Raw genomic sequence first — 13,431 nt, 5'->3', positions numbered from 1 at the left:
TGTTTCACACGTAAATGGAAGTCGCCTGCTAATAACTAGTGTACGTCCGTACATACTACGTAATTAATAGTAATTAATAATTCAAACGATATCAATTCTCGTCAACCCAACGACGACGCCATACATAGTACGTACCAAGAGAATACCAAAAGCAGGTCTTGTAGGGGAAGCCGCCATGTTCCAATCACTCGGTTCCAAACGGGACAATGTCGTCAGCAACTCCCGGCCAATGACTGATCAATCAAACGAAGCGATACCGCGCAATGCCGCCCGCCCTGGTTACGCCGTATTCAGCTCACCACCTCCGCCTCCGCCTCCGCCTCCGCCTCCGTCTCCGCCTCCATCTCCTCCTCCTGGCTTTGCCATCGTCCTTTCCCTCTCTGCCAAAGTCAGCGTCCTACTCTAACCCCTTGAACCGCCGATTATACTCCTCGACCGCCACCCCGACCATGCGATACATGAAGGTGCGCCCGCTCTCCTGCCCGATGGGAATGAATGGGCCGTTGGTGCCCCCGCGCAGAGTCAGGCTCAGCCCCGTTCGCTCCTTCGCAATCGTCTGCACATCCTTGAGCGGCACGTCCCACTCGGTCTGCAGACGCCGGCTCCTGATGAGCAGGATGCGCCCGTACGTCACCATCACCACCATGTCCTCGGTCGGCAGCTCCAGGTGGGCAATGTAGGCCTCGTTAAAGTACTTGCCGTTGTCAACCTGCTTGAGCCAGCTTTGGCCGAGCGCCTCACGCTGCGAGTACGGCCGCACCACGCCGTCGGCCGGAATGTGCCGCGGCAGCCGCACGCGCTCGAGCTCCGAGCCGTCAAAGACCGTCGTCGTGTTGCGCACCCCCTCCGACACGTTGGACGCGAAGTCGAGCACCCCGATCGCCGGCTTGGTCGCCAGCCCGACCACACCCTTCCCGATGCCTTTGAAAAAGCCGAGCGCGCCTTCCTGCTCCGCGCCCTCCAGCGGTTTGCGGGCGAGCCCGCCGACCCCCGATGCCACCGAGGTGAGGAAGCTGTTGGCGCCCGCAGTAACGCCGAACAGGGCATGCTTGGGCCGGTTGCGCGCGCGTGTGATGCGTCGCCGGTCTTGGAACTGCTTGTCCATGGTCGCGGCCGCGAGACCCTTCGCGAAGCTGCCCGTGACCTTGGAGAAGGAGTCGCTGAAGCCGTAGACCGACTTCTTGAAGAAAGAGCCGGCCCCGCGGGCGAGGCCGAGTCCAAAGTCCTCGGGCTTGTCCGACATGATGAGACCCTGGTATGGCTCGTAGAAGATGTCGGCGAAGCCAGAGCTGATGTTGTTGAAGAGGCCGACCGGGTTTCCGAGGAAGTCGGCACTACCTAGGATCTTGTGGATCTGGTATAAGGCCTCCTGACTGTAGTGGTTCGAGATGTTCTGGATAAGCACCGGAACCGAGACCCGTACATTCTCCAGCATCAGCGCGTTAAACCGCACGGGAGCGTCGTTGATGTTGCCGAGAGCCATGGTCATGACGTTGAAGAAGAACATGACGGGGTTCTTCGACGATGTCTTGTCCTCCACGTTGACCCTCTCGGTGCGCACAAACGAGAGGTCCAGCTGCATAGGCTGGATGTTGAGGACCTCAAAGTATATGTCCCTTCCTGCCTGCTGCTGCTTGGGCTGTGGAATGTCGATATTGTCATCGCACAGCTTGTCTTGTTCCTCCGTTGATGACCAGGAAGCGCCGGGGATCTTGGAGAATTCGAGTACCGCGTAGATAAAATCCTCGTCGAGCTCCACCGTCATCTCTTGCACGAGAATGGTGGCATATTTGATGTACTCGACACCGTACGAGTCGTCCTTGACACGCGTGACCATGGCGTGCAGCGAAGGGTGTGCCTCGATCTCTTGCGCCCTCTTCGGAACCACGCTGGGGTAGAGTATCATCGGAAAAATGCCGCCGTAGAGCTGGTTGTCGACCTGGATCCACTTCACTGCAAGGCTCACTGTCTGGTACATGGGCGAGTCGCTGTACCGGAGCTGGACATCCCGGAAGGTGAGGTAGGCCAGTTCTTTGAGTTGTGAATTGATGAGCGAGATACCAATGCCGGAAAGGCGCAATTGCGCGCTGAAAGTGGTATTGATATCAAGCGCCTTCGCCTCGAATCCCTCGCGACTGCTGCTTGACCCGGCGTTGGATCGCTGCCGGTAAAGACTCTTGGACTGTTTAAAGTTGGAAAGAATCAGAGTCTGTGTCGGCCCATCAGCAGTTACATTGATGTCGATGATTTTTGCCTGGCCGTTTGCGCCCACAAACTTCATGGGCATAAGGTTGCCGATCTCGGCTAGCTTGACGTGCCGCTCCTTGTTGTAGGCGCTGATGCACACCTCTTTGACCTTGGCTGCGGGGAAGTCCCAGGCATAAGGCATGATGCTGCGTGGAGGAAGGCGGTACCTAACCGGTCGCCAGCCAGATCGATCCTCGGTCCCGTCATCATCGATGTTGGGGTTGGCTTGGTAGAAAGTGAACTCGGTATCACTCTCGTTGCGCATTGAGAACGGCCAGCTTCTTTGCTCCATGCTGAGATTGAGGAATATCGTTGCGTCCTCCATCAGAGTCTCGATCCGGATAAGCCGTTGGCGCTGTCCTGCCCTGGCAATCTTGATATGCGTAATTCCAAGATCAGAGATGTTGAAGGGCGCCGTCCACTGGTTGTCGAAGCCAGGGTAGCATAAGCAGAGCTGCTTGACTCCGCCCCTGTGAAGATAATGGAGCGGTTTGAGCGAGCCCGCCTTGAGCGGAATCAGGGTGGAGGAACTTGGTTCGCGGATGTTGATGTCTTCTCCGAGCTTGTTCTGGATGACGTATCTCGGAGCCAGCGTGACGGTCTTGACCAGTTTGTACTTGCCCAGGCCCGATTCAACAGTGACACCGAGATGGATCTCCGCGTTCTTTCCCGCAGAATGAAGCACCACCTCGGTGGTGCTTCCAATTGCATCGAAACTTTGCGGTTTGCTCCACTCGGACTCACCGACCTTGATAGTGGCTCTGTTCCTGTGGTCGTCGTTGTTGAATGAGAACATGATTGGCGGCGTCTTTCGTTCGGTTCCATCAGAAAGGTCGATGAGCGGCTGGCCCGCCGCGGCCTTCGCCTGCTGCATGAAGCCCTTGGAGCGAATGCTCACGCCCAGCCCGGTTTTGTTCAGAACGACGTAGGGGCTGTAGACCGTGACCTTGAAGGCGCCCCCGCTGTCGGGGACCCGGAAGTAGTGCAGTTTGAGATTCAAGGACATGCCGGCATCGTCACGACACACGAGATGTGTCTCCTTCTTGAAGTCCTCCGCCGAGCCAGCGTTTATGATGGCAAACTCGCTCGGCTTGAAAAGGGTGTCTTGAATATCGACGCTGAGGAGGAGGAGATGGGACAACTCCACGACATGAACAGGGCTGACACCCCCCTTGCGCAAGAAATTCGACCAGTCCCGTTTCGTGTTCTTATCGTAGATCCGGTACTTAAAGTCGTAGGGTAGCAGGTTTTCGAGGGTGACGGGCGCAGAGAGCTTGAGGCGCAAATAAGGATAATTTCTGTCTAAGGTTAGCTGCGTCTACCGGGACCGGATAGAACATGGAAGGGCGTAATACCTGGTCACTGGGTTTGATTTGTCCCACCGCGCGCACAACTGAAAGTAGAAAGGGTCGCCATGTTCCCCCTTACACACCAGGGTCTTGATAGGGCGTCGGAGAAGATCCCTCCACCAGAGTGTATCGGTGCTCCAGTTGTACCCGAAGCCCGGATCCGGACGGACCAGCAGGCTCTTCAGATATGCCGCCCCGACAGGTGCCGGCCTGCTCTCGCCAGGTGCGATTTTTTCAATCTTGAGTAAATGGCCGTCGTGGGCATCATACACTCCAAGCTCCACGGGGAGGTCGGTTTCGTTTTCTACCAGCAAAGGGCTGCGCAGAGTGACATACTTGACATTGTCAGTACCCAGTTTGACGTCGACGAGCAGCTTGTGCAAGACCCCGTCGGTCCTCGGCTTCAGGGCATATAGAAACTCGCCCTCGCGCGACAGCCGGATGTTCTTGACCATGTCGAATCCGCTGCCATCGAGTTGGACTGATACACTGTTTGCGCCGGCGCCCTCGGTCCGCAGCAAGTTCTCTCGCGATTTCCCCCAGTCTTCAAAACTCCACGGAACTTCTTGTCCGTCAGTAAGACGCAGAGTGGTGACCTCTTCGCTGCTTTGTCGCTTGGCATGGACAATGACATCGAAGCCGGTGTAGTTCCGGATACGGTAAGGGGCCTCGACGCCGCGGGGCTTGCCGAGGACATCCTGGTCCTGAGAGAAGAAAGCAAATGACTTGGAGAGCAGAGCAATACTGGCCGTAGTGATTGTGATGTCAAAGGTGCGCTTAGACGACATTTCGACGGACATGACGCCGTTCCTCTGGTCGCGCGCCACTCCAAAGCCGACCTGCCACGGCTCAATCAAGGGTTCCCACGCCGACTTGGCAAAATTGTAAATGTTGGTGTACATCTCCAGAGCAGTTTCGGCTCTCAAATCCGAGGTCCAGTTCGCGGCGCTGGCGGTAAAGTCCTTGACGCTCATATCAAGAATGGGCAGTTCATGAACATCGCCTAGAAGCACGACTCTTATTCCGTCAAACGTGACAGTGAGCTCTTCCTGTCGTTGAGGGGGTTTGACGATGTCGTGGGGATGCGGTACTGCAGCCCCGTGCGAGATACTGCCCACGCTCTTGCTTGCTCGTCCTGTCCTCGTTGCCAAGCTTGACGAAGCTCTGCCGCTTGTTGGCCTCTGTTTAAGGCTAGGTGCCCTCGATTGTCTGGCTTTCTGATCAGGATGCATTGTCTCGTCGGTGGGGGTACCGCCTGACAGTTCTGAGGCTCTGGCAATTGTCTGCATGACAAGGAGAATATCCCGCAGCGATAGTCGAAGGATAAGGGGCTCAATGTCAGCATGGATCTTCGTGGTCGACGGTTGTGAGTTGTCCATTGACAACTGTAACGAGAAGTCATCAATGATCCTCAAGCGGGAGTCGGCAAACCGATCCATGCGGCAGAGGTACATTCCGCACTGGGAAACCTGGAAAGTGAGTGCATGCTGCTGGGAGAGGATTACTTGTTTTGTCCCCAAGACAATGGCTTCGGAACTGGCACTCAGTGGGTTGGCGATTAAGATGACTTGGGCATCCACGATATTGACCCGATAGGCGAGCCTCAACTGTGGCTCATCCTTCTTGGGTTCACCCTGGAGCCTCGGTTGAGCAACGCGGCTGCTGCTACTTTCCGAGCGCTCGCCGGAGAAATTGGCTTGCACAGACTCTACGTCGCTCATTTCCTCGGGTGTTTCCAAGGGGCTCTTCTCGGGGACATCCGGCTCGGGAGGGGTTTGCGTTCCAATAGTGATGAACTTCTGGACAGCGAAGAGGTAGTCGAGCGCAAAGATGAAGCGAGGGCTGTCAATGGCAACCATGGCAATAACGTTTCTGTCTTTGCCACCGGCCATAGTAATGCTGGCCATAAGCTGCTCAACTCCGGTATTGCCGCTGGTCATGATTTTTCGGAACTTGTTCGCTCCGTGTTGGCGCGTGTCGTAGATCGTAAGGGCCTGGACGACAAACTCGGCTTCCACGCTGCCATTGGAGTCCATCCGGGTCTTCAGGCGGCTGGAATTGAGACTGAACTTCGACAAGCTGGCCGCATCCAGATCACCAACAGGAGAATCCTCCGAGGCGTTGATGAGCTCTAAGCCGATCTCATTCACCGTGAAGACGAGGTCCAGCTTGGTCCAGGCTTCCCCGTGTGTCTCAAGCTCAGGATTCATGTCGATCAGCTGTTCATTTGTGTTTCCCCCCCCATAACCGGGCGTCGTTCTGGCACGCTCTAGCGTCGCACCGCCAACATCTCGCTCCGCATCGGCGGTGTGTTGTTCCACATCGCCGGAGAAGGCGGCCGGGACCGATTGGGAGATCTCGAGGAGAGATCTGAGCTGGTAAGGGGTGATGCGAAGATTGAAATCGGTCATGGAACCTTGCACCTCTAGGTCTGGCCGCTTCACGCCGTCCTTGTGCTCGGCGTATGTGATCTTGAATCCGAGGTCGACATGATCAATGAGCTCCAATTCTTCCTCACGGTCATGACTGTAGTGGAAGTTGGATGTCAGTCTGATATTGCGAATTCCAGCCGAGAGCTTCATGGCGATTTCCGAATCTTTCGAGTCGTCGAGTGGTGCGAATTTGTTCTGGGCGTAGATCTCCCCGAGGTAGGCCGTGATAAGGTCACGCCTCGGTCTTTCAGAAACCACGACGCGCGGGAAGACAACGATGGGCGTTTTGACAACGACATCGAACTTGATGCGGCCCTGGCTCTGCTGCAGCTGATTCGCTTGGTTGGCGGCAGCCTGGCGCGCGGCGTTGTAGATGGCCTGCATCTTGCCAAACTTGACCAGGAAGTCGACGATCTTGCGGAACGGCTCCTCGACGAAGTTAACCTTGACTGACCCGGCGCGTAAAAAGATAGACGAGTCGTATCCGGGGTATTGTTCGGGTTTTGATAGGTCGAAAGTCTCGTAGCGAAAATCGGCAAGCTCGTCGCCTTGGATGGCCACAAGCTGGCGCAGGCTCGAGTCTTCCGAAGTCCCGAGGTTCACGTCGTCCACCAAGCTCAGGTCGCCAAGCTTTGTCGAGACGCGCATGCAGCGGCCAAGCAAGAAAACGGCAGCATCGGCGTGGTTGAAGGACAAGGTGGCTAGCCGAATGCCGTCGTTATTCAGTATCAGCCGGATACTCTTGAGATCTACCTTGACCCTGATGGCACCGCCCTCAGGCTGCTCGATCGGCGAAAGTGGTTCAAGCTCAGCATCGGTCGCCAAGTCTTGGTCAGTAATTGTCTTCTGGGAAGCGGAAGGCCCATCGGCGGACTGGTTGTTAGTGAAAGTGACGAGAATGAAATCCAGCAGGGTGAGCAGCGTCTTTCGGGTGACCACAAGATTGATGGTGGAAATGGCGACGTCGACATTGGTCTCGACGCCGTCGTACACCGTCATAAACTCTGGTGACTCCTTTTGGACTCGGACAAATCGGACGTGGACAAGGTCTCTTGCCTGCTGCCTGTCCTCGACATCACCTGACGATACGATCGACTTGAACTCGGCCGGTGGATTCTCGACGAAATCGTCGACAGTAACGGAACCCAGTGACACCTCGGCACCCATGTCGAAAGGCCGCAAGTGGAACTCGACCCCAAAACGTTCAGCGACGAGCTCGACAAGCAGCTGGTCAGGTCGCTGCCTGCCAGGATCGCTTCGATAAAGCGAACCACGCAGCTTGTCGACGGTAAAGTTGAATTCGAAGATGCGCTGTTGAACTCGCAATTGCTCGTCCGGAAAGCCATCTTTGGCATCTTCAAACTTGTCGTCCTCGTCGTCAAGCTCGTCATCATCAATTACGATCGCTTCCTGTTGTTGTGTTGCGAATGGAAGACCCAGTTGTGAGAGCCTCCTGTCGCTACGCCTGCGCGATTGTAGGGACGCGGTGCTCTCGGCCCGCGGTCGCCCGGGCGCAGTGATGTGGCCTTGCGGTGGTTGGGTTTGATCTCCACCAAGCCTGGGTATCGCGACGTCGATGATCCGCATCAGCGTCTTGTACTTGGAGTCCGACGCACTGACCTGAAGCACGGGCATGTGGCCCGACACTTTGAGCTTGGTGAGGTTCGGGGCTTTGGGGAGGATCGATGTCTCGACAACAAAGTCAACGTTGATCTTGTCGACGATGTGAAGCATACGTTGGTCATCCTTCGCCACCAATTGTTGTTTTGTTTCCTCGACAGACGGCCCGATCAAGACCTGGGTTGATGTTAACTTGACGAGGAACCGGTCGTACATCAAAGTCTCCAGGCGCCCGAGATCCTGCTCGGCGTATGCTTCGGATTGCTTAGACTGGACTTCCTTTGATGTCTCCCTGTCCACTAGCTCGCTGGTGACACTAATGTGGCCCGCGTCGAGAATCACGCAAGCCGTGTTCTGGCTGGTGACGGTTTCCGGGATGATGATAAGAGGAGCCTGCAGGTCCAGCTTGGCATTGACAGTCTTGTGCTCTTCAAGGGCGAACTGAAGCCCAGCCCTGGTCTGCTCGCGGATACCTTCGACGGTGGCGCCGGCCGTCTCCATGAGCGCAGTGATAGACTCCATGTGGCGCTCTGGTGGTCTGAAGAAGTCGGCAACTCCTACGACGACGTTTGGGTTCCAGACAATCTCGAGCGGCTTCAGCTTTGCGGTCACAGCAACGTCGCCCCGGCCGTCCAGGGGGTTCTGCTCGAGCTGGAAGTGGAAGAAGGCCTCGTCGCCGGCCTGCTCCAGCTCGGCGATCGACAGCCGTTTCTGGGCATTTCTAGTCGGCGCGTCCTTGACCCGGACAATCTCCTTGTACAAGCTCTTCTCGGTTGTGCCGTCATTGACACGCAGCCCACCCAAACTCAGGTCAATCAGGAATGAGTCTGGGCGTTTCAGGCCCCTGGCTTTGAAGACGTCAAAATGTAGGCTGACGAGATCCCTGGTGTTGCCATGTGGGTTTTGTTTGAGTGTGAAGCTGCCAGTGCTGAGGGAGGTCTCAATCTGCAGCTTAACGGTATCGCGGGGCACGTCGACTTCTGCAACAAGCGCAGCCTTCTCGTCCCAATCGATGACTTCGTAGAGCTCCTTGCGCTGCTCCTCCGTGATCTCGGTATTCTCCATCTCGTCCTGCTTCTCCGTCTGCTGCGGCTTAGCGCCCCACACCCAGGACAGCCAGCCCTGCTGTTGCTGTTCCTGAGCGGGCGGGCGATTCTTGAGCGCTTCGGCATTCTCCTTCTTGAGCTGGTTGCGGGCCAAGGAACGCCAGAAACGAAGGTCCTCATAGCTAAGCTTCCACTCCAACTTGTTCATGTCGTCGGCCTCATCAGGCGTCAACTGCTGGTTTTGCTTCCTCTTCTTGAAGAGCTCGATGTACCGACGCCTGTCATCCCTGCGTTCCCTGAAGTAATCCCAGGACCACCGCCGGTTCCGCTCGTGGATCTTGCTGAGGACCGCGTCGCCGGCAAATCTGAGCCACGCCCGGGGGTCTTCCTTCGGCGTAACCCCTTTCGGTTGGTACTTTTTGTATTCTTGGTGGCGGATGAAGTAGTGGAAGAGGTCAACCATCATGAGGGCATCGCGGTATTGCTGGTCATCCAAAACCAGTCCGATCTCGTCAAATAGCAGGTTGGCTTTGAACTTGGGAGCCTGGGGATTTCCCGTCTTGTCAAGCTCGATCTTGGCCTGACCCGAGACAGGCTTCAGAATGAACTGATGATTGGCAGAGAGGTCATTATCGCTCCTCACGATCATAGTCTTGAAGTTCTTGAGCATATCGTCGCGGGGCGTCACCTCGGCTCCGGGCGTACGCGCCTCGCGACCGGGGCCCATGAGCTTGGTATCGGTATTCCAGTACACAGCTAATGACTCCAGCGTGGCAAGCTTGTGCGTTGTTGTGGTCGAGTCCTGGATGAAAGTGGGTGCCCATTCACCGTCGGTGCTGACAGCACTGAACTCCTCGAGGGTAAAACCTAAGGCAAACGGATGCCCGGGAGCGGAGATGGCATCCTCGTAGCGCACGTGGATGTTCTTCACCGTGACCTGCAGGTTGTCAACGATCTTGGTGACCAGGCTCTCGGTAAAGCTCTGTGTGCGTTTCTGCTCCTCCTGGCTCAGACCTTCCTGCGACCTCTCCTTCAACAGCTCCGCCGAATCCAGCTTTTCCATCTTGATCCGTTGTTGCCGGCGGGCCTCCTCCTCTTCATTGTACTCCGCCTCTTCCTTCGGGGAGGCCAGCAAAAAGACATCTTCAATGAAGACCTTGACAGGAGCACCGCGCAAGTTGGACCAAGGAATGACCAGGGTGAGCTCGCCGAGGTGACCTTCGACGACATTGATGGGGAGCTTGAGCTGATCAAGGGCCTCCCGGCGCAGCTGAAGGTTGCTCAACTTGACATCGCCGGACCAGATGCCAACCTTGAGCTGTGTTGGGTCGAAGTTCTTCACATACATGCCCAGAAAGCGGTTCAAAAGCCCCGCGACCAGACCTTCCAACATGTTGAGAGTGGGGTGCCGTAACCCTGGCAGAGGGAAGCGGAATCGGCGTTTATCGTGCGGTTTTCAGGGGCGACATTGGCAGGAATTGAAGGAGACGGGTAGTTAATAGGGTTATTGCGGGGTGCGCTTGTCGTCGAGGAACGCGTCGATGAGATCTTCGGTTGCGTTTATAACAAGCTTAGAAAGGCGTAAAAAAAGACGGCGTGGTATCAAATCGAACCTGTACACGTGCAACCCGACCCTGTCAGTAAAGGAAGCGAGACCCAAGGCTAGGTCGAGAGGCGGGGAAGAGAGAGGGAGGACACGAACCGCGCGAACAAGAAGCAACTGAAGAATGGCAACGACGAGTCGCTGGAGTATAGGAACGGAGTATGGACAAAAGGAGCTAAGGAACGTCGAAGGTCAACAGTGGCGGTAGTATAGTTTCCGCAGACCCTCGCGTTGACGCCGATGACGACGTATCATCTGCCAGGCTGGACGGATTGTTGGTGCCCACGGTCAGGCAAGTGGAAAGAGCCCGAAGCTTGGGCCGCGGTCCAAAAGCGGGCCGCTAAGGGTGCGGGGACAGATTGACGCCAGTGGGGTAAACGCAGTTTCCAAGCTCGGTGCTAACTCGCCTTGGGCGACTTATATACTAAAGCTTTTTGGCCGTGGGCTGTGCAAAAAGCGCATTCTTCACTGGTATGCACACAGTCTCAGTAGTGCTGTGAGAAAGTTGAGTCCTTTACAATCTGAGATGAGACGGGACTCTTCAGCAGCTAGGTTGACAGGGGATGCATTTCCTACTAGCCTAACGCCGGAATCCTACAGCATTTGGCTTGATATCTCCCGCTTTTCAAGTACTTGTGCGGAGTGTCAGTAGCCCAGATCAAATTCGGCCTCAAGGTATGCACAGATTAATCCGTACATACTTGTACGGTACGGCGCCTAATCTCACGGCAAGGGTTGGCCTAGAGAGCTTGCCCCGCCATGGATTGCTAGGCAGCCCGAACCGATTCCAGTCATTACGTCATTGGTATTTTCACAGCTCACTCCTGTCCTGGACCTGCACAGAGCATGGAAGCAGTTTGGCAATCACGTACTGTACAGTACACACCGGACTCTCAACGGCATTTGACAAAAGGCAGAACACTAATTCCCAGGCGATGATACAAAACGTAACTTGTAGATCCAAACCCTGCCGCTCTCGAGATCCCTGTTCAACCTCCCGGCCCCCGCACATTCATTACACACTTTCTTCCCGGGTTTATTGCTCTTGCCCTTTCTCCATTTTCTATGCCAGATCTCGACGGAGAATTTAGCAATTGTTTTGCTTTATCATGGTAAATTCCTGGACCCGAAAACGGGCATTTTGCGCCGCTCAATAGTTCATCATTGCCTCGTTGATCAAGGTTCCAACCCCAGACAGTCCACCATGATTCCGGCTCCGTTGAGAGCTTCACCGGTACTGAGGACGATCTACCCCCGGACTCTTGCGGCAACCGCTCTCGTGCGGTCGTCGGCTTCCTTCACGAGACATCCTGTCCCGATCCTTCATCCCAGCGCATGCAAGAATGTCCCGAGCGTGCTCCGCGTCGTCATGTCCACGAAGCCGCCGTTGCGGCCGAACAAGATCGATAAAGAGTTCGAGAAACAGGTGGCGAAAAAGAAGCTTGAGCCGCGTCCGGAAGAGGTGTCGCACGCCTCCTCGGTTCGGCAAGTCTTCGAAAAAAGTCAGGCACCACCACCAAGTGAGGAGCCAGACCTCATGGTAGGGTTGAGAGGTGACCTGGTACGTTCATGATCGCCCCCGTCCTTCCTGGGTTCCATTCAGTGCCAAGTTCTCCCAGATCATGGTGGCTCACACTGCTTGTAGAATACTGTCAAAGAGACGTTCGCGCTCGCTACTGTCCCGCGAGTACCGTTCGCCCTCGGTCTTGCCGGCACGTTGCCCTACCTGGCTACCTCCCTGTCCACTCTCGTCCTGGCGTGGAACCTGAACAATGAATGGCCGACACGGTCGAGGTTCGCCAATGCCTTCCTTTTCAACCACGAGCAGGCCGCACACTGGCTGCACATACTGGAGCCGATTCAGGTCGGCTACGGAGCCGTCATCATCTCGTTCCTTGGTGCGATACACTGGGGCCTGGAGTTTGCCGAGAAGCAGACTGTCGAGAACCGGGCGCGCCTGCGGTACGGAATCGGCGTCCTAGCGCCGGCTGTGGCATGGCCGACGATCTTCATGCCCATCCAGTGGGCACTCACCGCCCAGTTTGCCGCCTTCTGTGTCCTGTACTATGTCGATTCCCAGGCGACCGTCAAGGGCTGGACTCCGACCTGGTACGCGTCCTACCGGTTTGTGCTTACCGGGGTAGTGGGCATTGCTCTCGTCATTAGCCTCATCGGCCGCGCAAAGGTCGGCGAGGGACGAATGCACCTGTCTTCGGGCGAGTTGGCCGGCCGGATCAGGGCAAAACCCACTGCCAGCTCGGATCGCGATTGGGCGAAGGAGGAGGAGGATGAAAGGAAGAGGATCAAGGAGCAGAGAAAGCAGGAAGAAAAGCAAAAGAAGGAGGAAGAGGAAGAGAAGGTCAGAAAGGAGGAAGAGGAGAAAAAGAAGCAGGCAGAGAAGGACGGCGCGGCAGACTCACGTAAGAATGGGGAAGAGCAGAAGGAAGAGCGGGACAGTCAAGCAGGTGGAGCGGCGTTTGACAGTAACAAGGACTCGGGCGGAAATGAGAGTGGAAAAGGCGGCGGAAGTCAAAAGGATGAACAGAAGTGAACGATCTTTGGAGATGCTCCCGCGTTGGTTGAAGATTCTAATGGGAATTTGCCCATGGAGCAGATCAGAATGGGGCGCTCAAGCTAGGAAGGAGCAAAAGGCTGGCTCACAGGTGTAGGCTATTTGCGCGAATTTGGATTATGCAAGAACCTAAACCTAATGTCATTTTAATTTCGGAGTGGTAAAACAGAAAGTTCAGGCTACAAGATCTGTGGGAGGTATTTAATTAAATGGCTGCCCTGATTTTGTGTCAGAATACCCATACTTAAGGTGCAATTGCTGGCGGGCAATTGCGGCGTCGCTTTTGCTTTCGACATTTCGCTAATTATGATATTTTTTTTCTTTTCTCCGCTTCTTGTTCCCCTTCTGCAAAACACCGTTGTTCGTAGTGTCAACATTTGCTTCTTCAGAGTAAATACTAATATATGAAATCTAACGACGAGGAACGTAAAGCAAGCAACCGGTCGGCAGTGCTCAGCACGATATTTGGTAGCGTTTAGTCTTTCTTGTTATATGGCATATTTAATTATTAACACAGTCGCAGCTGTCCACGAACACCCTCGTCGTCAGGTTCCCACTGCTA

General features: G+C 55.6%; 2 protein-coding genes across 2 annotated transcripts; one reads left to right on the top strand and one right to left on the bottom strand.

Moving 5' to 3' along the window:
• Positions 1–332: 332 nt before the first annotated feature.
• Positions 333–10,563, bottom strand: P884DRAFT_223769 (uncharacterized protein). Its single transcript, XM_069439569.1, has 3 exons — positions 10,397–10,563; positions 3,603–10,307; positions 333–3,545 (listed from the first exon to the last, which is right to left on the bottom strand). Exons 2-3 carry the CDS (start codon positions 10,085–10,087, stop codon positions 398–400), a joined length of 9,633 nt encoding a protein of 3,210 aa, XP_069297526.1. The 5' UTR covers positions 10,088–10,307; positions 10,397–10,563; the 3' UTR covers positions 333–397.
• A 938-nt stretch (positions 10,564–11,501) lies between these two features.
• P884DRAFT_299753 (uncharacterized protein) lies at positions 11,502–12,848 on the top strand (the record flags this gene model as incomplete). The annotated part of the gene is made up of 2 exons (XM_069444707.1): positions 11,502–11,858; positions 11,943–12,848. The coding sequence occupies 2 exons, from the start codon at positions 11,502–11,504 to the stop codon at positions 12,846–12,848; spliced, it is 1,263 nt and encodes a 420-aa protein (XP_069297525.1).
• Between the last annotated feature and the right edge of the window lie 583 nt (positions 12,849–13,431).

Source organism: Thermothelomyces heterothallicus (genome assembly GCF_042370625.1).
Source record: "Thermothelomyces heterothallicus CBS 202.75 unplaced genomic scaffold P884_scaffold_11, whole genome shotgun sequence".
NCBI classification, from domain to species: domain Eukaryota; kingdom Fungi; phylum Ascomycota; class Sordariomycetes; order Sordariales; family Chaetomiaceae; genus Thermothelomyces; species Thermothelomyces heterothallicus.
This window is presented reverse-complemented; position numbering and strand designations above follow the sequence as displayed.